Source organism: Sus scrofa, chromosome 1 (genome assembly GCF_054392235.1).
Source record: "Sus scrofa isolate SSC_HxYL_T2T_F1_AM1 chromosome 1, Sscrofa_HxYL_maternal_Yorkshire_Landrace_v2.0, whole genome shotgun sequence".
Taxonomy (NCBI): domain Eukaryota; kingdom Metazoa; phylum Chordata; class Mammalia; order Artiodactyla; family Suidae; genus Sus; species Sus scrofa.
Window position 1 is genome coordinate 82,020,946 of NC_139383.1, and position 21,432 is coordinate 82,042,377.

The window sequence follows — 21,432 nt, forward strand, 5'->3', positions numbered from 1 at the left end:
GCAATGTTTTCTTAATTTAGTTTGAATTGCATAGAGATAATAATTGCAATCGTGACTCCATTCCAGAGCATCTTGTTTCAATTATCTATTGCTCATTAAGAAAGGACCACAAAACTTGGTAGCTTAACGCAATTTATTGTTGTCACCTATATTCTGGACTCACTGGGTGCTTCTCATGTGATCTCCCATTGCAGTCAGTTGTCAGCAGGGGTGCAGTCATCTGAAAACTTGCCTGGGCTAGATGTCTAAGGGGGCTCACTCTTGGGTTTTGCATTTGAAGCTGTCAGCTCAGCATTCAGCTGGAGCTGGCATTTGGAGCATCTGCACCCAAATTCTTCATCTGACTTGCTCCTCGCAGCATGGCGGTCTCAGATTGGTTGTACTTTTTACTTGGGATCAGCTTCCAAGAGACAGGAAGCTGAAGTTGCCTGGCTAGTTAAGGGCTACGTCTGGAACTAATACCAGCTGACACTTGCACCACACTCTGTTGATCAAAGCAATAGAAGGGTCTACTCAGATTCAAAGGAATGGAACAATAGATTCTGACTCCAGATGCTGCAGACATAGTGCTGTAACCATCTTGGTAACTCACCATACATTTTTTCCTATACTGTAACATGCATAGTAAATTGAGCATGTGTTCTATATACAGGTCACATGCAAAAGAACATGAAAGTATACCTCCAATTATAATGAGCATTACTCAAAATTAACTCTGCTTCTAGACTTCCTTAAAAAATCATATGACCAGTATATTAAGTGGCAGACCTGAATTTCAAAGTTAGACCAGTCCAGCTCCAAAACCTGAGCTTTTTCTGCTTTACCTACAAAATTGTTGCTCTCAAGATTGATAAATTGGAGTTCCACTGCGGACTCAGCAGAAACAAATCTGACTAGCAGCCATAAGGACACAGGTTCAATCCCTGGGCTCACTTAGTGGGTTAAGGATCCCAGCATTGCCATGTGCTGTGGTGCAGGTTGCAGACACGGTTTGGATCTGGCATTGCTGTGCCTGTGGTTTAGGCCAGTGGCTGTAGCTCCGATTCCACCCCTAGCCTGGGAACCTCCATATGCCCTGGGTGCGGCCCTAAAAAGATAAAAAAAAACAAAAACAAAAAAAAAGGAGAAATAATACCGTGAAAAATATTCCACCACATCTTCACCCTTGCATATATTCTTCAAAAAGTTACTTATAAAGAAAGTAAAAATAATGTTTCAGAACTTAAAACCTTGTTGATTTAGATCCACTGTAACGTAAGACATAGGTTTGAGAGTTTTCATCAGGTAGCATTAAACATGCTTAATCCAGTTTTGCGTTTCCAGCCAAAATAGTGAGGATTAAGTTCTTTTGGAGAAAAAAAGGTTTTCAAAAAGCTGTCTGTTTTTATAAGGGTATCCTATAGCGGTCCTTGGAGTAATCCGCTGACCTGGCAAATCATTAGAAATGCATTTCTATTTCACTTATTCATTCATATTCCACCCAAACCTACTTGAATCTGAAACTAGGAGTGTTTTAACAACCACTACTCTACAGAAATTCTGTTTTTGGAAGACTGCATACACACATACCTAAAGAGATGTCGTGGGTTCAGTTCCAGACCACAGCAGCAAAACAAATATCACTGTAAACCAAGTCACATGAATTTTTTTATTTTCCAGTGCATATTAAAATTATTCTATACAATACTGTGGTCTATTAAGCATGTAATAGCATTATACCTAAAAAAACACAATACATACCTTAGTTTAAAGATACTTTACTGCTAAAAAAATGGTAACCATCATTTGAGCCTTACAGTGATTCTGAGTCTTTTTGCAGTAGTAACTTCAAAGATCACTGATCAGAGCTCCTGCTGTGGCACAGTGGGTTAAAAAATCCGACAACAGCAGCTCAGGTCACCATGGAGGCATGGGTTTGATCCCCAGCCAGGCACAGCAGTGTAGGTGGCAGCAGCTAGGGCTCAGATTCAGTCTCTGGCCTAGGAACTTTCATATGCTGCAGGTGCAGCCATAAAAAGAAAAAAAAAAAAAAAAAAAGATCACAGATCACCATAACAAGTATAGTAGTAATGGAAGAGTTTGCAATATTGTGAGAATTAGTAGAATGTGACACAGAGACACAAAGTGAGAAAATGCTGTAGGAAAAAAAAAGGGTGCCAATACTTGCTAAACACAGGATTGCCACAGATCTTCAATTTGTAAAAAAAACACGATATCTGTGGCAATAAAGCAAAACAATAAAACTAGATATGCTTTTACTTAAGAGCACAGATACATGTTAGAGAAGGAGAAACACTAGAAATGGGTATTGATGTCTATGACATCACCATCAAAGATTATAAAATGGTCCATCTAAACCACCTGTTCCACAGGTTTGCAGATACCTTCTTGGCCAAGTGTGACCCACTGGAGCCCCAGAGCCCCACCAGAGATCTAAGGGTAGGTAGGGTATAGGAACTGATATTTTTAAGTGCTGCAGCAGATTCATATTGCTCTCAGCTTGGGAATCACAGATTCAGGCATGGAAACTTACTTCCTCCCTAGTTCCTATCAGGTCCTATGGACCAGTCCAGTCTCCTAGCTGTCAGTTCTCCTATATTTGGATGTTCCAACTTTCTTATCCTTTCCTTCTCTCTATTCTCGTTTCCAGCACAAGCCTTCTGTGTTTATCAGACAAGGTTCTTTCTTCAGTGTTCATGCCCATATGTGACCTCACAAATCCACATCAGCATAGTTAATATGTATTGGTTGCCTCTTATGTACAAGGTTAGATCTTAGGTAATAAGATATTGTAAAAGTAAGAAATCTCTCTCTCTCTCTCTCTCTTTCTCTCTCTCTCTCTCTTTTGGCTGCCCTGTGGCATATGGAGTTTCCAGGCCAGGGACTGGGCCAAGGATCACATCCGAGTTCACTTGCAACCTCTGCCACAGCTGGGGCAACAGCAGATCCTTTAACCCACTGAGCTAGGCTGGGGAGCAAACTTGTATTCTGGTGCTGCAGAGACACCATTGATCACATTGCGCCACAGTGGGAACTCCAAGAAATCCCTGCTCTCTGAGAACTCATGATATACAATTAGGCAGGCAGGACATACAGACAATAATAGCAAAAATTTTAATTCTTTTATCTTAGAGCCAAAATTCTTTTCTTTCTTTTTTTTTTTTTTTTTTTTTTTTTTTTTTTTTTTGTCTTTTTGTCTTTTTAGGGCCACACCGCAGCATATGGAGGTTCCCAGGGTAGGGGTCTAATAGGAGCTATAGCTGTCGGACTACCCCAGAGCCACAGCAACGCCAGATCTGAGCCGTGTCTTCAACCTACACCATAGTTCACGGAAATGCTAGATCCTTAACCCACTGAGCGAGGCCAGGGATCAAACCCGCAATTTCATGGTTCCTAGTCAGATTCTTTTCCACTTTGCCACGACAGGAACTCCCAGAATTCTTAATCCTAGCTGTGCATTGACATTATTTGCAAAGCTTTAAGAAAGCATCAGTGTCATCACCCCAGTCCAAACCAATTAAATCAGAATCTTTGGGGTAGGACACAAATTCAGAGATAAAAATCAAATACTGTTAAAATGTAAATTTTATTACGTTTTTCAGTACATTTTTACGCTTCATTTCTCAATTCTTATTTGTTGCCCTTTTCCAAGCATATTTAGCATATAGATAATCACTTTACTCAATCTAGGTATTCTAGATTTCTTTATCTACAAATGTATTAGATAGATTCAAACCATTTAGGGACCATAAACAGGAAATCTGCTTTAATATTAAATTTCAATTTCATCTTCTATAAATAAACTTAGAACATATTCAATCTCTTGTTTATCTCTTTCCTCCTTTGAAAACTATTTCAGTATCTCTTGGCCAAAAAAAAAAATATATATATATTGTATATGTTTAGTTGAGAAAATTAATTATATCGTCTCGTAGAGCAAGAACATTTAAACAGTTGATAGCTAAACACTGTAGCTCTTCATTAGCATGCTTTTCCATAACCGTAAAGGTTGTAAATGTTTCAGTCTGTCCTAAATTATGTCATGCAATGAACACGACAGACCTTAATTGGAGGCTGGTGGTGGAAGTGTTAGCATCCAGGCATTTCTATTCCCCTTGCACGACAGTCTTGAGAATTCTGGCCCCAAGTCACACAAACTGTAGTGACACAGTTAACAAGGAAAATTGCTTATTACTTAATCCATGATGATAGAAATCACAATGTGGCGTGATAGTCTATTAAAGTAAAGAGGTATTTTTAATACTCAAGTGGTACTTTTTCTCTTTACCACCAGAGGTCCCTAAATCCTGATTCTTGTTTGATACATGCAGACTGTTTTCTATGCATATTAGACTGTCACAACACTTTGCTGTTATTTCCATGACCTCTGTGTTAACCAAATTTTTAAATATAAGAGAGCTTAACTTTTGTTCTTTAGAATTAGCTTTTTTTAAAGTTTTTCTTTAACTCCCACAGAAAATACCAGCATCTAAAGATATAAGAGGGGTGGAAAAGGCAGGAAAATATTATATAAAATGGCAGTGAAGTAGAATTCTTTTGAGGTTAAGTGAAAACACAGGCTACTTTGTGAGTTCAGAACAAACAAGACCATTCCTTTCTTTTGACCTTAGGTCTCAGTTCCCTTGTCTGTCAGTGTTAACCTCTCAGTATAAAAATGTAATTAACGATTTTTTTTTCAACAGGGATTGAAAAAAAAAGGAAGGAACTTTAGATAGACTGACATTGATAGAGCATGAATGAGACAATTTTTTGTCACAGATAGGTTATGTTACAAATCATATTATTGCTTTGACTTTAAATGAATATAGGTGTTCCTGTGTTTGCCCCAGCACTAATTTAAGTATTCATACATTGAATGATTGCTCTGTGCCAAGAAGAACGGCAGACTCCCTACATTTAGGAAAGTAATTTAATAGGCAATTAGTATCCACAATAGTGTGTTTAACAACAGCAGGATGAAAATATTTTCCTCAACAATGGTTAGTGATCTTTTACAGCAAGAGTAGCTCTTCTGCCACGGGGTATCTATTTGTACAGGACTTGTCTCTCTTAGTTTGTTCATTTTACTCTGGCTTGTGAACAAAACAAGGACATCCTGTAACTAATTTTCTATTATGTTTGTACTCTTTTAGATTAGGCTTATTAAGGGAAACTAATGTGAATTAATCTGGGCAAGAATTTTTAAATACAGTATTTAAATGTATATGCTTTTTTTAGAAGTTCATTTGGAAATGAAATAGTAGCTTTTTAACAGTAATTCATATTTTGATCACTAGGCGGCACTAAGCACGTAGAGCTGAGAAAAAAAACATTTTTCTTAGTTTCTGAGTACAGATGCTTAAATATATAAATGTTTTCAGCATTATGTATTGCATATCTTTTGTTATAAAGCTCATAATATTACTGTTGCTATAAAAGCTTTGTTTTTTCTGGGTAAGATAATCCTACACATGACTCCTTTAGATAAATTCTAGGTGAGAAACAGCTTCTGCCATTACTTTGATAGTTGCTTACTCATCAAACTTCCATTTTTAGTCATTTAATTTTATTATTTTCTTTTTCTGAAATTAGTCTTTTACTATTATTACCTTCTTTTTCCTGAAAAACAGAAGATATATTTTACCATTTTTCAGCCATGCCAGGGATCAAACCCACACCGCAGCTGCTACCAGAGCCACAACAGTGACAATGCCAGATCCTTAACCCTCTGAGCCACCAGAGAATTCTATTTTAATTTGTTTAAGGGCCATTACATAGCTTCTGGGATATTAAAATGTCCTAGAGATTTATATACATGTTCTCTATAGGGCAGAATACAACAGCACAAACTTTGTTTTTGTTCCTGGTATAATGATGTCTGAGTATTATTCTCATTATGTAACATATTCTTTCTTTTGTTATGTAATTTGTTTCATCTGGTTATGATTGCTTTTTATAATGTATTATTTTCTGAATAGAGATACTGTAGGCTGCAAATAATAGATATCCTTGGAGTTCCTCTTGTGTCTCAGTGGGTTAAGAACCTGACATAGTGTCTGAAGATGCAGGTTCAATCCCCAGCCTCGTTCAGTGGGTTAAGGATCAGCATTGCTGCAAGCTTTGGGGTAGGTTGAAGATGTGGCTTGGATCGGGTGTTACTGTTGCTGTTCTGTAGGCTTCAGCTTAGAATCTGGTTTGACCTCTAGCCTGGAAACTTCCATATGCTGCAGGTGCAGCCATAAAAATTTTAAAAAAAAATTTAAATAAATATCCTTAATGTTTAAGCTGTTAGTAAATTGTGTTGTTTTACCTGGCCAGGATGTGGGAAGGAATTACTATATTAGGTTAGCCTGGTAGAGACCTGCCCTCCCCGAGTACTCGGCTCCTGGGAGGAGGATGAAACCTCAGACACATTCAGAACACTTTCCAGCGAAGAAGATGGGGAGTGGATTTGGGTGTTCGGCAATAGTGTTCGCTACCATTTCTGTTTGTGTTTGTTTACTTTGTTTTTCTTAGAGACTCTTCTTTCCTGCCCTTATGTTTTTGAAATATAACTTTCATTTCACTTATTTCAAGTGCATGACACTATACAGAATTACATCTATTGCAGAGTTTATTATTCAGTGCAAGCTGCAAGCTCTTTTATCTGTTGTTTTCTTTATGCATGTGTACTTTTCCTAGCAGTTAAGGAAAGTAAGAACTCGGGTTCCTTTTATTCGCTTGCCAGGATTATCCTGTCCAAAGAACGGCATCTCTGAAGTGCTTTATGAATCTAGTAGCCTTTCAACCGAATCTGCACTTGTCTAGGTGCCTAACTTTTAAGGCACTGTGTCGAGCATTGTGGCTGCCTCTGACCAGGATTTCTGGAGATATCGGCACTGTTGCCTCAGAGCTCAGGCTGACCCCTGGACTCTCTAAAGACACAAAGGGACAGAGCCAGCAGGCCAGCTCAGGGGACTCATGTCCTTAACTGCACTTTTCTGGCTTGTATTTCCATATGACATCACAGCGCCCCCCAGAGGCTGTAAAAGATGGTAGAGGCTTCCAATCTGAGTTGCATCTGAAACAATGTTTTGGCTAAGGAACCAGCTCCCTTCTTAGCTGTGACATATCAAAGATGTGTTCATTATCTGAATATGTATTTGTTATCTGCATTCAGAAAATTTTTGTTGACTTGTTGAAAGAATATTTATTAATTGACATTTCAAATGCAATAAGGCTTTCTCTCATTTGAAAATGCTGACTATTGTGTTATCTGTTTTAAGATCTTACCGGTTCTTATCAGATAGCCAAAAAATATTTTCAACTAGCATTTTCAATCATGTTTTAAAGAACTGGAAGTATTCTTCAGAAGTGGTTTGTAATGCTATCATTGCTAGATTGTTCAAACCTGTTTGTTTGGTTTTTTTTCTTTTAATTTTATTTATAGCTTTGAGAGAGTGGAACTTGTTTGAGAATACGCAGGGTCAAAAATTTTTTTTTTTTTTTTTTTTTTGTCTTTTTGCTATTTTTTTGGGCCACTTCCGTGGCATATGGAGGTTCCCAGGCTAGGGGTCGAATCGGAGCTGTAGCCACTGGCCTACACCAGAGCCACAGCAACGCGGGATCCGAGCCGCGTCTGCAACCTACACCACAGCTCACGGCAACGCCGGATCGTTAACCCACTGAGCAGGGGCAGGGATCGAAAAATTTTTTAAAAGAAAAATCTCCTTGACATTTTTGCTTTCCAGAGAACTGTGGAATCTATTTTCCAGAAATAAAAAGAGATCCAGGCAGATATTTACACACTTGCCCTGAATCTGTAAAAAAGTGGCTTCGACAGTTGAAGAATGCTGGGAAAATTCTTATGTTAATTACCAGCTCTCACAGCGATTACTGTAGACTCCTCTGCAGATATATCCTTGGGTGAGTGATGCATCATTTCGTTTTCATGGTCTTATAAAATAATGATAACAAATTAGACCAGGGCTTTTTTCAAAGTGCTGGACTGTGGCCATGTCATTATATTAAACAATACTGAGTGACAAGTGGTTGTTTCTCAGAACATTTCTCAACATCTGCTGACAGCAACACACCCCAAGTACGTTTTGTCAAAATGGTACTGCCAGGCTCACAGCCCACTGATTTTCTGAAAGGTGGCTGGACCACATGTCCTTCAGGCGGTCCTCCATGAATTTGCTTTCTCAGCTTCAGCTGATTACTGAGGGATGTTGATTTCTACTCCCCGATACATACCTGGAGTGCAATTCCTCTGTAGCCATGGCCTTTTGGAGCCAGATACTTGGCCATTTAGCCCAGCTAGAGGCGGAATTGACATCCATGAACATTGAGGCTATCAATGCATCCATGAACATTGAGACCAAGACTTAGCATAAGACCAGATATGGGTCAAGCCCTGCCTTGCAACTTATCCTGTGACCTGGGATAGGTTCTATAACCTTCTTTAAGCCTCAATTTCATCATCTTAAAAATGTGACAGTGGGGGGCACATGAGGGGGAGTCAGTTGCCATGACACTAAAGAAACCAAGTTCCAGTACCTCTGTACAATGCAAAAAAAAAAAAAAAAAAAACAGGAAGAAAAAAAGTAAAAGTACACTAATACCTCCTAAGTGTAAAGTTTAAATAAGTGTTTAAATAGCACAATACATGTGAGGTATTACACAGAGTAGTTGGTAAGTTTCAATAAGTCTTAATACTTATTTACGGCATTTTTGCAGGCAGTACCAAGGAATATCTGTGTTAGAACTAGATTCTAAAATAGGCAATTAGATCTTCCCTAATATTTCCTCAAATTTTAGCAGATACTGTACTGAGTTGCCATAAAGCAAAATTTTAGCCTCAAAACTGCCCTCCGGCCAACTTGTTTAGCTTCCTCATTTCCATGTTCCTCAGCGCATGTGGGTTTAGAGTGGTCTGTGGTAATACTTGTAGTCTGTCAGTTGTTTCCTGCTTTTTGATTAATGTATAGGTTTGGGATCCTTGAAGTGAATTAAGTCTACAGTCCCCAAAGCCTAGATAGTTCCTTCTATAGAGACATTTGCTGTCCTAGTGGTGGGACCATGCTTCAGAATAAATACTTGGGAGTCTTAATTTCTTTTTCATTAGCATAGATAACCAAAATTTTTCTTCATATCTTATTAATTCCTCTCTAGTATAGTTTTGCTGTGTAAAAAGTATTCTGGAATGTTGAGTAAATATTATCTCCCCAATGTAGTCTGTTGGGAACAGGACTATCTTTCCTTTGCTGTTCCAAATAATCCTTAATATAGCATTAAATACAGACTAAAAAACAATTATTGTTAGTTAAAAATTACCATATTATAAGACTATCCTGATTTTTAGAATAAAGTATCTTTACATTTTGAACACTCTCTGAAAGATGTCACCTGACTGGATATAATGCTAACTTTCTGTAGGACCTATATAACACAAAAAATTATCATTATTATTTTTTTGGCTTTTTAATGCCACACCCACAGCATATGGAAGTTCCTAGGCTAGGAGTCAAATCGGAGCTGCAGCTGCTGGCCTACACCACAGCCACAGCAATGCCAGATCCGAGTCGCATTTTTGACATACACCACAGCTCACGGCAATGCCAGATCCCTGACCCACTGAATGAGGCCAGAGATCGAACCTGCATCCTCATGGATCCTAGTTGGATTCGTTTCCACTGTGCCACAACAGGAACTCCCAAAAAATTATTAATAACTCTTGATGCTAATAAATCCAAACAAATTTCAGGCCACAAATTTAAAAACAGAGCTCATAAATATCTGAGATGTTTGAAACTGTTGAATTTACCCACTCTAGCTATTGCCCTGGTGAGAAAGCCAGCTTTGCACCTAGAGTTAATGGGTTCATGTGCTTCCCCCCCCCCCTTATGTCTATACTTCAAGATGTTGTTAGGATGCCTAGTGCTTAACATCTTCCACCTTCTATTTCCAGTGTAAGGGTCACCTTAAAATGTATGGAAAGCATGTAAAACCTAAAAGATAAGAAATGATGGTTGGCCACATAGGCAGAGATTCAGTTCCGTTTAATAGGAATCATTTCTAATACCTTAAGATAAATTTATGAAAAATATCATCGCTTTTTAGGAATGATTTTGAAGATCTTTTTGACATTGTGATTACAAATGCCTTGAAGCCTGGTTTCTTCTCCCATTTACCAAGTCAGAGGCCCTTCCGGACACTTGGTAAGTTAACATTTTGTTTCTTGTCTTTCCTATTTAAGATGTGTTCATTCACTTACTTAGTAAATCCCTGTTGGTTAACAGCCATGTGCCATGTTCTGTGTTAGATGCAACCAGGGGAATAAAGGAGATAGCAAGTCTTCTTTCCCCTCATTAGGCTGCAAAAATTAACACATAGACAAATTGGCAAACCTGGGATGATTATAGGCTGTGTTACCTGTCGTGAAGGAAGTGACTGCCTGGTGAGGCCATCTGAGAGTGCCTGGCCAGGGGAGGGCCCTGAAAAGGGAAAGGTGACTTGCTAGGCAGGACCAAGGGATGGGTAATGAGAAGAGCAGAGGACATGCGTCCCTGACATCGGAGCAGACAGATGCACAGGTCCAGCATGAGAGGCCAGTCGTCCAGTTTCAGTGACAGAAAGGGGGCCTGTGATTCTGGCTTATGGCCATGGGCAGGGAGGGGTGAAATTAGGGTGGCAGGCAGCTTCATATGCTGTGGAAGTGGTTTTGAAGCTATTCAGTTGAGGGATAAGAGGAACATAAAGATCTCTTTGGCTGCTGTGTGGGAAATGAATCGGATGTGGGGAACGATAGAGAGAAAAAAGCAATTGAACGTCCCAAGTGAGAAGTTGAGTTGTGCTGGTCTGAGGTGAACAGTACTGGAGATAGAAACAGGTAGATATATTTAAGATACACTGTGAAGATGGTAAGCCCAAGACTTGGTGATGCTTTAGAAGCAGCAGATGAAAGGGGAGTAATCAAAAATGACTTCCAGATTGCTGAGTTTTCTTTTTCTGAATGAATCCCCTGGGTTAATGATAGGACCATTTGCAGCCATGAGGAAAAATACACAGGGAAAGTTTGTGTGGGGTAGGGCTTTTATCTATGAAGAACTCAATTTTCAACCTATTCATTTTGAAATGCCTGTGAGTTATCTAACTGGAGCTATCAGTTAGGAAATTATATAAATAAGCCTGGAGTCCAAGAGAACAGGTATAGCTTCAGGATATAAATTGGGGGATCACCAGCTCATAGAGGGGAGAGGTATTTAAAGCCATGGGCTTACATGAGATCATGGAGAGAGAGAGAGAATGCAGATAGTCTGGTCCAGACCAGCCTCTGACACACTCTAACATTAAGGAGAGAAGAAAGAGTGCACTGTGGGAACAGACAGATTATATTGGGGTAACAAGAGAGTACATTGTTCAGAAACCAGTGAGGAGAGAAGAAAGTGGTCCCCTAGGGCAAATGGTACTAAAAACTCAGCTTAGTAAATGCTAACTTTCCCTTGAAAAAAGAAAAAGAAGTGTTCATTGGAGTGGACAAGACAGAGGTCACTGGGGTACGGAGCAGTGGTAGAGATAGAACCTCATGGCCGTGTCCTGAAGAGTTCACTGGAGGCAGTGGAACCCATGAGTGTAAACAACTCTTTCTAGAATTTTAGCTAAGAAGATAGTCAGATAATTGAGGTTTTGGCTGGAAGACAATGTCCAATCATGGGCATAAAGATGATTCCCGATGAACAAAGTTTCAACCTAGATTCTTCAGCTTTATGATGGTGCGAAATCAATACGCGTTCAGTAGAAACTATACTTAAATTTAGAATTTTAACCTTTTCCCAGGTTGGCAATATGCCATTTGACACTCATGATGCTGGGCATGGGCAGCACGCCACAGCTTCCAGTCACCACACCATCATATGGAGCAACAACCAGCACACTTTTAACCATCCTGCATCTGTACAGAATGCAGGACACTGTCCCTGTCAGGACAGTACTCAGTAAATTGCATGAGATATTTAACACTGTTATAAAACAGGCTTTGTGTTAGAGGCCTGTGCCCAGCTGTGGGCTAATGAACGTGTTCTGAGCATGTTTAAGCTGGGCCAGGCTAAGTTGTGATGTTCAGAAGGTTAGGTATATTAAATGCATTTTCGACTTAAGATGTTTTCTGCTTTGCTGGATTTCTCGTAACTCCATCATAAATCAAGGAAGATCTGTAGTTTTGTTTTGTTTTAACTGAAGATACCAGAATAGGCATATGTGCTGATGAGAATGGTCTAGATAGTTGTTTTCAGCTGTGGCCATTTTGCTCCTCAGACAAATTTGGCAACGTCTGGAGACATGTTTAACAGGAGGGATGCTACTGATACCTAGTGGGTAGAGGCCAGAGACGCTGCTGACCACCTACAACGCACAGGACAGCACCCCCCACTATCACTAACAAAGAATTAACTGGCCCCAAATCTCAGTAGTGCCAAGGTTAAGAAACCCTGGTCTAGTAGAAAGGGAGGGATTGATAGTGTTTTTTATACATTGGTTTAATATCTCATATAAATTCTTGATGTTAAAAAAATCAAATTTAAATAATACTCTTTACATTGAACCAGAAAAAAAATTCAGTATTTTTCCCCTCTTTACAAACTTATATTTAAATACATTAAGTACTTATAAATTTTTATTCTTACTTTTATCTGCAGGGTTTTGATATTTTGTTCCCCCAAAAATCTGTTTTTGTTCTATAGTAGTATAGTAGTATACCTATAGTAGTACTTAGGCCGTTTTACAAAGATATTTACTGAAATTTCACACAGACACACATACACACACCAGTAGTGGAAAACAGTGCATATTAAAAATATACCAAATTTTGTTAACATATTGAAGACCACAAACTCATTAACTTATGCCAACAAATTACCACATCTTATGTAATATTTATATTTAATTGAAGAGTATCCAGAGATAAAAGGGTATACTTTTAAAAGACTATAACCACATGGAGGTACCTGTCTTATAACTTCTGTGCAATATTTTCTTCTGGTTTTATAGTTATCAAATTGGATTTGAGGACTGACATAATAATGATAGTTATTCAAACCATGTTTTCAAATATTATATTCATTAAAAGACTTGATAGTCATCTTGGCTAGTATGAACATGTTAAGATTAAACCTTAACTTTTAAGAGATGAAAAGCATGAATGGCTGAAGAAGGACCCAAAGTCCTATCACCATTGTCTATAATGTTTAGAATAAAATGCCTGCACAACTCAGAATATACAGGATCTCATGCTCTTCTATAGATGTGTAGAAAAGCTTCTCTCAGTTTTTTCACATCCAGAAGGGATTAGACTGGAAGATCGCTTAAGTTCTTTCTAGCTTTAGTTTTCTGGGCCTCTAATTAAAGATATTTTGATAAAAGACACAATGAATCTTAGAGTTGTGGGAGCTAACACAGAATAGTCTACTTGCATTTAGAGAGCAAAAAGATTGCCAGAACTGTTATTAATAAGAGGATCGTATGCTCATATTAAAGAATGTATATTGTGTTCTGTTATAATGTTTATTTTGCTGCTGATGCCGATTCTTCTACCTCTAACTGCTCTATCTTGGTTTCCACTGCTAGTTTTCCTTCACCTTTCTCTTCAAATGTCATTGTCCTCTAGCATTTCTGCATTGGCCCTCCTTTCTACTGTTGTCAGCTCTCTGCCACTCTCTGGTTTTAACTGTCACCTATACACTAACGACCCCTAATTCCTTAATTCTTGGCTTCACTCTTCCATGATTTACAGAGGCCTGTTTCTGTCTTCTCAGCTCTCCATGCCCCTCAGCCCTATATTATATTCATCACATGAAACTTGGCAAACCTATAACAAATCATTAATTTCCTGTATTTCATAGTTCTAATTTTCCAACTACAGATCTTGCCCAAGCTAGGAAAAGCTGTCATCCTAGGCTCCTCTCTCCCTCCCCTTTGCATAAAACCTATCCTCCAGTTTTCCCAGGTTTGTCACTTGCCACTCCCTTATCCGTTGTGTGAATTGGTACCTCAGGTCTGGATAATTACAGTACTTAACTGATTTCTCAGCCTTGTAACTTGGAAACCATCCCACATAACGGCAGTCATGTTATTGTACAATACATGTCACATCAGTCTGCCCTCATGTGACAGTCCAGCGTCACGAAAATCAAATCACTCCCCCCAGTGGTTAAAATTAAATTAAGGCAAAGGACCTTGCGGGCTGGAAGGCTCCACGAGCCAGTCAGAGCCCATAGCACAGCAGCTGCATCCTCTGCACAGTTGCACAGGAGCGATGTCAGCCGTTGTCTTGGAGACATAGGAGGCAGTGATTAGGTGGGTAGGGGGCTGAACTCCTATCTCCAGCTTGATATCTACTGGGCTTAAGGACTGACTGGGGGCAAGGAACCTCTTCTAAGCAAAATCTATCTCCCTGTTCCTGTCACACTCACTGCGTGACTCAAATCCTCAGCAGAGCTAAGACTTGGTGGGGGTGGGAGGAAGGAGTTGGAGAGGGACCCCAGAGGTCTTGTGCTACCACCTACCCCTCCCCCGTGCTGCCCAATTTGGGAATCATGACCCAGCTTGCTGGCTTTAGTCTCTCGGCCTCAGCTGTCATCAGTACCCTGACGTTCAAATCTGTACTCAGCTGAGACGTCTTTTCCAGAACCTCATGCCATATTTTGTGTTGTACACGAGATAGCTCTGCCCAGTATTCTGAAATCAAACTTGATTCTCCTTCCACAAGCAAACAGCCAAATAGTCTGGTCACTTTCTATGCCTTATCTTCATTACTTGACCTTCCAGCTGAATAACCCCAGCTGGAAATCACCAATAACTTCACGCTTCGAGTCCAGTATGTTATACATCAAATCCTGGTACGTTTTGTTGTCTTTTTTTTTTCCTTTTTCATAAAGTTCTGTTTAATCCACCTCAGAAATATCTCTGCTGTCCCCACCCTTCCCTTTAAGCCTGTATCATTCCTCCCCACGAGGCTTCTAACTCCTCCTTCTGCCCTCACTTTATGCCTCTGTTTCCATCTTTTGCCCACTGCCCTCAATACTTTTCATTGGCACAGATTTCTATTTATCACTTGCTTTTAATTTTTTTATTATTTTATTACTGTTAGACTCACAATATATTTAATCGCAGACACACAGAATCTTTGGCTCCCCACTCCATATAGCATCCTAAGGCCTATTTCAGATCTGGTTGCTAAATTACCTTTTGTCTCCATTCTGACCGCTCTCTCCAGAAGCCTGTTACCCTGTCCTTGGTGAAATGAATGCCTTTTATTTTTCCAGCAGGTTTTTATTTTCCATGCTATTCTCTCTACATCATTGTTTCTCAGACTTTACAATATGCTAAGATCACCTAGGGATCATGTTAAAAATGGAGATTCTGATTCAGTGGGACTGGGCAAAGCTTAGATTTGCATTTCTAAACAAAATTTCTGTTGAAACAGATGTGACTGGTCAGAAGATCACCAGTGACAGATTTTAGTAAGCCCAAGAGAATATCTTAGTGAGTATATTTATTTGAAGGTTATTATTCTGAAAAGAGATACACTTCCTACCATATTAGGTATGGAAATGAACTAGGTTAAGCGTATTTAAACCAAAGGAAACAAACTGAAGGAATTAACTGCTATTAGTTATTAAAAAATTATAAATTAAAACTAAGTGACCAAAAGTCAAAGTAAATAGGGTAAGAGTTTTGCTTTCTGTACTATTAAATTTGCCCTAGCTCACTGGTATTTATTTCCTTTAATAGTATAATTTCCCTTTTATAGTCTCCAACATAGGCAAACATTTTAGCAGATATTTTAACTGGAAAAATATCATACGCTCATGCCAAAAACAATGAAGAAAATGTATATGAAAATCTATAAATGGGGGGGGTTTCTAGCTCAAAATTGAAGAAGAAATGTATAAAAGTAAATATGAACTGTTCAGTCAAGTTCATATAAGGAGCCCTAGAAACCAAAACAGTTGTAAATACGTGCTTTTTGTGATTTTTTTGCTTTTTAGGGCCACACCTGCAGCATATGGAGGTTCCCAGGCTAGGGGTCGAATCAGAGCTACAGCTCTCGGCAACACCAGATCCTTAACCCACTGAGCAAGGCCAGGGATTGAACCCACAACCTCATGGTTCCTAGTCTGATTCGTTTCTGCTGTGCCACAACAGGAACTCTAGTAAATATATGTTAATCATGAATCATCGTTTAGTAAACCCCTAGCAAGTCAGAGATTGCTACACAAAAAATAAGCATCCTGAGCTCCGGGACTCAGACCACGTAGTTCACTGCCATATCCCTCATGCTTTAATTGGCCTGTGAAAGAGTGTTGAAATAAAGAATGAAAGAAGAAAAGAAATTGAGTGGTTTCAGTTAAGATTCTGTTTGATCCCACAAGCTGTGCAAATTCCTTCACGTTTGTAACTTTTTCCTTGTAAAAACATTTCACCTGAATGTTAGAGAACTATTAAATAAATCATGGAATTACAAAAAAAAGCAGATCACAATGTGTTATCTATGAAATAAAGTTTTTAAAAAATCAGGTCACAGAACAGTGTGCGGAATATGCTGATATTCGTATTGGAAAGAGAGGAGGGAGTTTGCTAGGGCTGCTATGACTGAATACCACAGACTTGGTGGCTTAAACAAGAGAAGTTTATTTTTTGACAATTCTAGAGGCTAGAAGTCTGAGATTACGGTGTCAGCAAGATTAGTTTCTTCCTGGATTGGAGATGGCCATCTTTTCCCTGTAGCATCACATGGCCTTTCTTCTGTGTCCTAATCTCTTCTTGTGGGGACACCAGTCATACTGGATTAGGGCCCACTCTGTGGCCTCATTTTAGCTTAATCACCTTTTTAAAGTCCCTGTTTCCAAATACAGCCACATTCAGGGATCCTGGAGGTTAAGACTTCAGTATATGAATTTGAGGTGAACACAGTTCATCTCATAATAAATATTTACCTGTGCCAAAACTTAACAAATTGTGTGCTTTAAGTGTGCACAGTTTATTGTATGTCAGTCATACCTCAATAAATGTATTTAAAAAGTGGAGGAAAAAAAATACATATCTGTATTTGCTTTTATGTGCATAAAAAAGTGATTACCTTTGGCAGAAGAGATGAGCACATAGATAAAGTTCAAAAATGAGTTTTTTGGGGAAGTTCCCATTGTGGCTCAATGTAAATGAATCTGTCTAGTATCCATGAGGACACAGGTTTGATTCCTGGTCTCATTCACTGAGTTAAGGATCCAGCATTGCCATGAGCTGTGGTGTAGGTTGCAGACGAAGCTCAGATCTGGCGTGGCTGTGGCTGTGATGTAGACCAACAGCTACAGCTCCAATTTGACCCCTAGCCTGGGAACCTCCATATGCCATGGATGTGGCCCTAAAAAGACAAAAAAAAATTTTTTTTTAAAGAGTCTTTTGTCATTCCCTGATGGTGCAGTGAGTTAAGGATGTTATCACTGCTGTGGCTTGGATTCAGACCCTAATTCAGGAACTTCTGCATGCCACAGGTATGCCCCCCCAAAAAAAAAAAATCTTTTAAAAATATTTACATGTATTACTGATTGAAAAAAAATGACATAAATACATATTTTTAAAACATTGGTAAGATAGTAACACCCAAGGCTTTGGGAGTTGAGCTGAGCCACATTCATGACACTGTAGGCTGAGGTCCAGACACAGGCCCTCATTCTGCTGCTCTCTGTCTCATCTGAGGTAAGTCATGGAACTTATCTTCCTTCAAGGTTGTCAGCCACAACCTTGCTGTATCATTTCCCCACATTAATTTTGTAAATGTAACGCTGACTAAAAATATACTGATTTTTTTTCTACTTTTCTTGTCTGTGTGCTCTTACAATAAAAAAAAAAAAAAATGAGATTTACTTTATTATAAAACGCAGCTGTATCCAGGATCAAATTGTAGTTTTCAAAAGAGTTTCACTTTGATTTACCATTTGCTTTAATTTGTTGTCTTACCCCCTGTCTTCTAGCCCCAATTTGAGGTCCTTTGTGACGTGATTATAGCAGTTAGGTACTTTGGGCAGATTCTTTAACTGCTCCATCTATTGGTTTCTGTGCCTGTAAGTTGAAAGGATGGCAGCTAAGATGTCTTCATAGCCCCATTTTATTTTATTGGCCCTATTTTATTTTATTTATTAATTTATTTGTCTTTTTGCCTTTTCTAGGGCCACTCCCGCGGCATATGGAGGTTCCCAGGCTAGGGGTCGAATCGGAGCTGTAGCCACCAGCCTACACCACAGTCACAGCAACGCAGGATCCGGGCCAAGTCTGCGACCTACACCACAGCTCATAGCAACACTGGATCCTTAACCCACTGAGCAAGGCCAGGGACTGAACCCGCAACCTCATGGTTCCTAGTCAGATTCGTTAACCACTGTGCCACGACGGAAACTCCTTATTGCCCCATTTAACTGAGAAAATAAATCACGCTCACTCTCTTATCCCCTTTGTCCTCCTCTATTTTTTTTCTATTATCCTTTTAATATATTTTTTAACTAAACTTTTCGAATCAGTGTCATCATTGTACTCCTTGCAGGACACATTTAGTACGTGACAGTATAAGTTCATGTAACTGTTGCCCATAGACCGTGAAAAGAAGTGTGGAAGTGTTTGGGATTATAAAGATTGTGCTTCCTTGGAGTTCCCGTCATGGCTCAGTGGTTAACGAACCCAACTAGCATCCATGAGGACAAGGGTTTGATCCCTGGCCTCGCTCAGTGGGTTAAGGATCCCGAGTTGCTGTGGCTGTGATGTAGGCTGGCAGCTACAGCTCCTATTCGACCCCTAGCTTGGGAACCTCAATATGCCACCAGTGAGGCCCTAAAAGACAAAAAGACTAAATAAATAAATAAATAAATAGGTTGTGCTCGTCCTTGAGTTTGTTCCTTTGAATTGTACAGCTTCCACTTCAGCTCTGATGCTTTCACAGTCCATTTTGGCTCTCTGCTGATGGAATAATAGTTTTCTGAGTCCCACAGTTTCCCAGTTCTGGAGGTTCTCCCAGGGCCTTCAGCACTGTCCTGCATGGATCAGTACCTGCATAACAGTTTTCAGAGTAGGGCTGGAAATGGGAAGCGGGAAGAAGATGTTTGTGTAAAGTGAGTTTTTTGTTTTGGTCTTTGTATAAAGAAGGGTTTTTCCCTTTTGTTAATTACTGACTCCCAATATTTGAGAAATTATAATTTTACACATTTGTTTTGTTTTTAAAAAGCAATAGAAAGATTCCCTTCCCACTCTCCCTGCAAAGCTGGCCTCTATGTATCAAATGTAAATTTGCCTTCTAAAATATTTATGTAAATTACTTATGTTCCAGTTACCTCTAAACCCACATTATTTGCATGGTAAGACATTCTGTGCTAAGTAAATACAACCAGACAGATATGAGAAATAATCAGGTTTCATCATGTTTCTCCAGGAATCTTTCGGCTCTTAATGTTAGGCTAATATATGGTTAGTCTGTGACCTACTCTTTAGAGAATAGTAGGTCAGAAGAATTAAATAGTTGTGCAGAAGAATTAAAAGTATATAGGCATAAATATTTCTTGAGCATCAGCTGCCAGTTGCTGGGATGTGACTTTAATTATCTTTAAATGTATTTTTAGAATTCTTTGATCAGGAGCACCAGAGGTGGAATGGCTAACACATCTGACTACAGTTAACGAGTCTAGAATTCCTTGTTCAAAATACCTGAGGTTATGCAGAAATTCACCTCGTATTATTGTAATATGTTGGATTTGTTCACTCTCAGCAGTAATGGGGGAGGCTATGCCTTTGTGAAGGTTGGGGGTATGTGGAACACCTCTGCATTTCCTTTCAGTTTGCCCATGAACTTAAAACCAAAAACGCTCTTTAAAAGTTCTTCAAAAAATACGGAGTTCTCATCACGGCTCAGTGGAAACAAATCTGACTAGGATCCATGAGGATGCAGGTTGGATCCCTGGCCTTGCTCAGTGGGTTAAGGATCCAATGTGGCCGTGAGCTATGGTGTAGGTCACAGACGCAGCTCGGATCTGGTATGGCTGTGGCTGTGGTGTAGGCTGGCGGCTACAGCTCTTGATTCAACCCCTAGCCTGGGAACCTCCGCCGGTGCAGCCCTAAAAAGACAAAAAATAATAGAAAATAAGAATACAGATAATATGTCCATGAAGGGCTTGTGATAGACAGGTGGTGACTGAATGCCAGCCCCACCCTACATGGTTCCTTCTTGTACATGTCCTGCAGCCACGTCAGGGTGCAGTCTGTCCACTGGATGCTGTCACCTAGGTTAAAAAGTATGTTATTGTCAAACTGTTTTCAGAGAATGACGAGGAGCAGGAGGCTCTGCCGTCTCTGGATAAGCCTGGCTGGTACTCCCAGGGGAATGCGGTCCACCTTTATGAACTTCTGAAGAAAATGACTGGCCAACCTGAACCCAAGGTATTTTCCACTTGAAGCAGAGTCCTTGAGGCCCACTTGCAGATAGAAACCTTTGTAAATGAAAACCACAGTTCCAGATGTGCCCAGCATACTTACCTGTGAGGGAACCATCTTCCTCTGCCTTTCTACCAACCTCCTCACCTCCCTCTTTTGCTTTAATAAGCCTTTCACTTATTGAGGTACTGCGTCTTTATCTGTAACAGAAAAAAGCAGAGATTCCAAGTAGGAAGCCACAGACCTAGGGAATACGCTGCATTAGTGTGGGAGGTACCTGAGGAGTATCATCCTGATAATTGGTCATCAAAAACATGTTTATATGTAAAATAAGCAAGAAGTGATCATACTGCAGACTAAAGACACATTAGCTTTCAACAGCCTGGTCACAATACCGATGTTGTCATTGGTATATTTTTAACAGCAGGATCCTTTCTTCTAAAAAATGTTTGCCAGGAGCCCTATAAGGAGGAGGAGTCAGTAGGTCACTGAGCTCAGCTCCACTGGCTCCCACACTGTCACAGCCCTGGGCACTCCTGATGCGGAGGCTCTAGCTCATATTCCATTACCTTGTTTTCTTATCTCTAAATTGAGAGCGGTGGACTAGAGCAGCAGAGCTTTCCTCAGAGTATCTGGGGAGTTTCCCAGAGTCACTTGTCCACTCCCACCCACGCTCACCAGCAGATTCTCTTTCTGCGGGTCTGGGTGGGGCCCAGAAACTTTGGAAAATGGGTTGTATTGGCATTCCTGCTAATCTAACCGTTAGTGACAAGTTGTCTCTAGTATCCTATCAGCTCTTCAATTCCAGGGGCAGGTTTAACTATAAACATACGAGCTTCTTCCCTTCTTCAGAAAATTGAATAAATCCACTTATCGTCTGCCTTTTTTCTACCTGCAAATGAGTTGTGTAACTTCTTAAACCTGACAGCCTGTGAATCAAATAGGACAAGTTGATGGTCACCTGGGAAGTTTTCAAGGGCGTTG

General features: G+C 39.7%; 1 protein-coding gene across 2 annotated transcripts in view; it reads left to right on the forward strand.

Annotated features, from left to right (window-relative positions):
- Nucleotides 1-21,432, forward strand: part of NT5DC1 (5'-nucleotidase domain containing 1) — a 137,678-nt gene that overhangs the window by 103,010 nt on the left and 13,236 nt on the right. Inside the window, exons 1-4 of one of the 2 annotated variants that reach the window (XM_084963568.1) lie at nucleotides 3,162-7,465; nucleotides 7,679-7,905; nucleotides 10,102-10,199; nucleotides 20,336-20,454. In XM_084963568.1, coding sequence (XP_084819694.1) covers nucleotides 7,847-7,905; nucleotides 10,102-10,199; nucleotides 20,336-20,454 — 276 coding nt within the window. In that variant the 5' untranslated portion in view covers nucleotides 3,162-7,465; nucleotides 7,679-7,846. Of the gene's footprint in view, nucleotides 1-3,161; nucleotides 7,466-7,678; nucleotides 7,906-10,101; nucleotides 10,200-20,335; nucleotides 20,455-21,432 lie in introns of those variants that run through there. The other variant, XM_001928200.5, reaches the window with a different exon arrangement.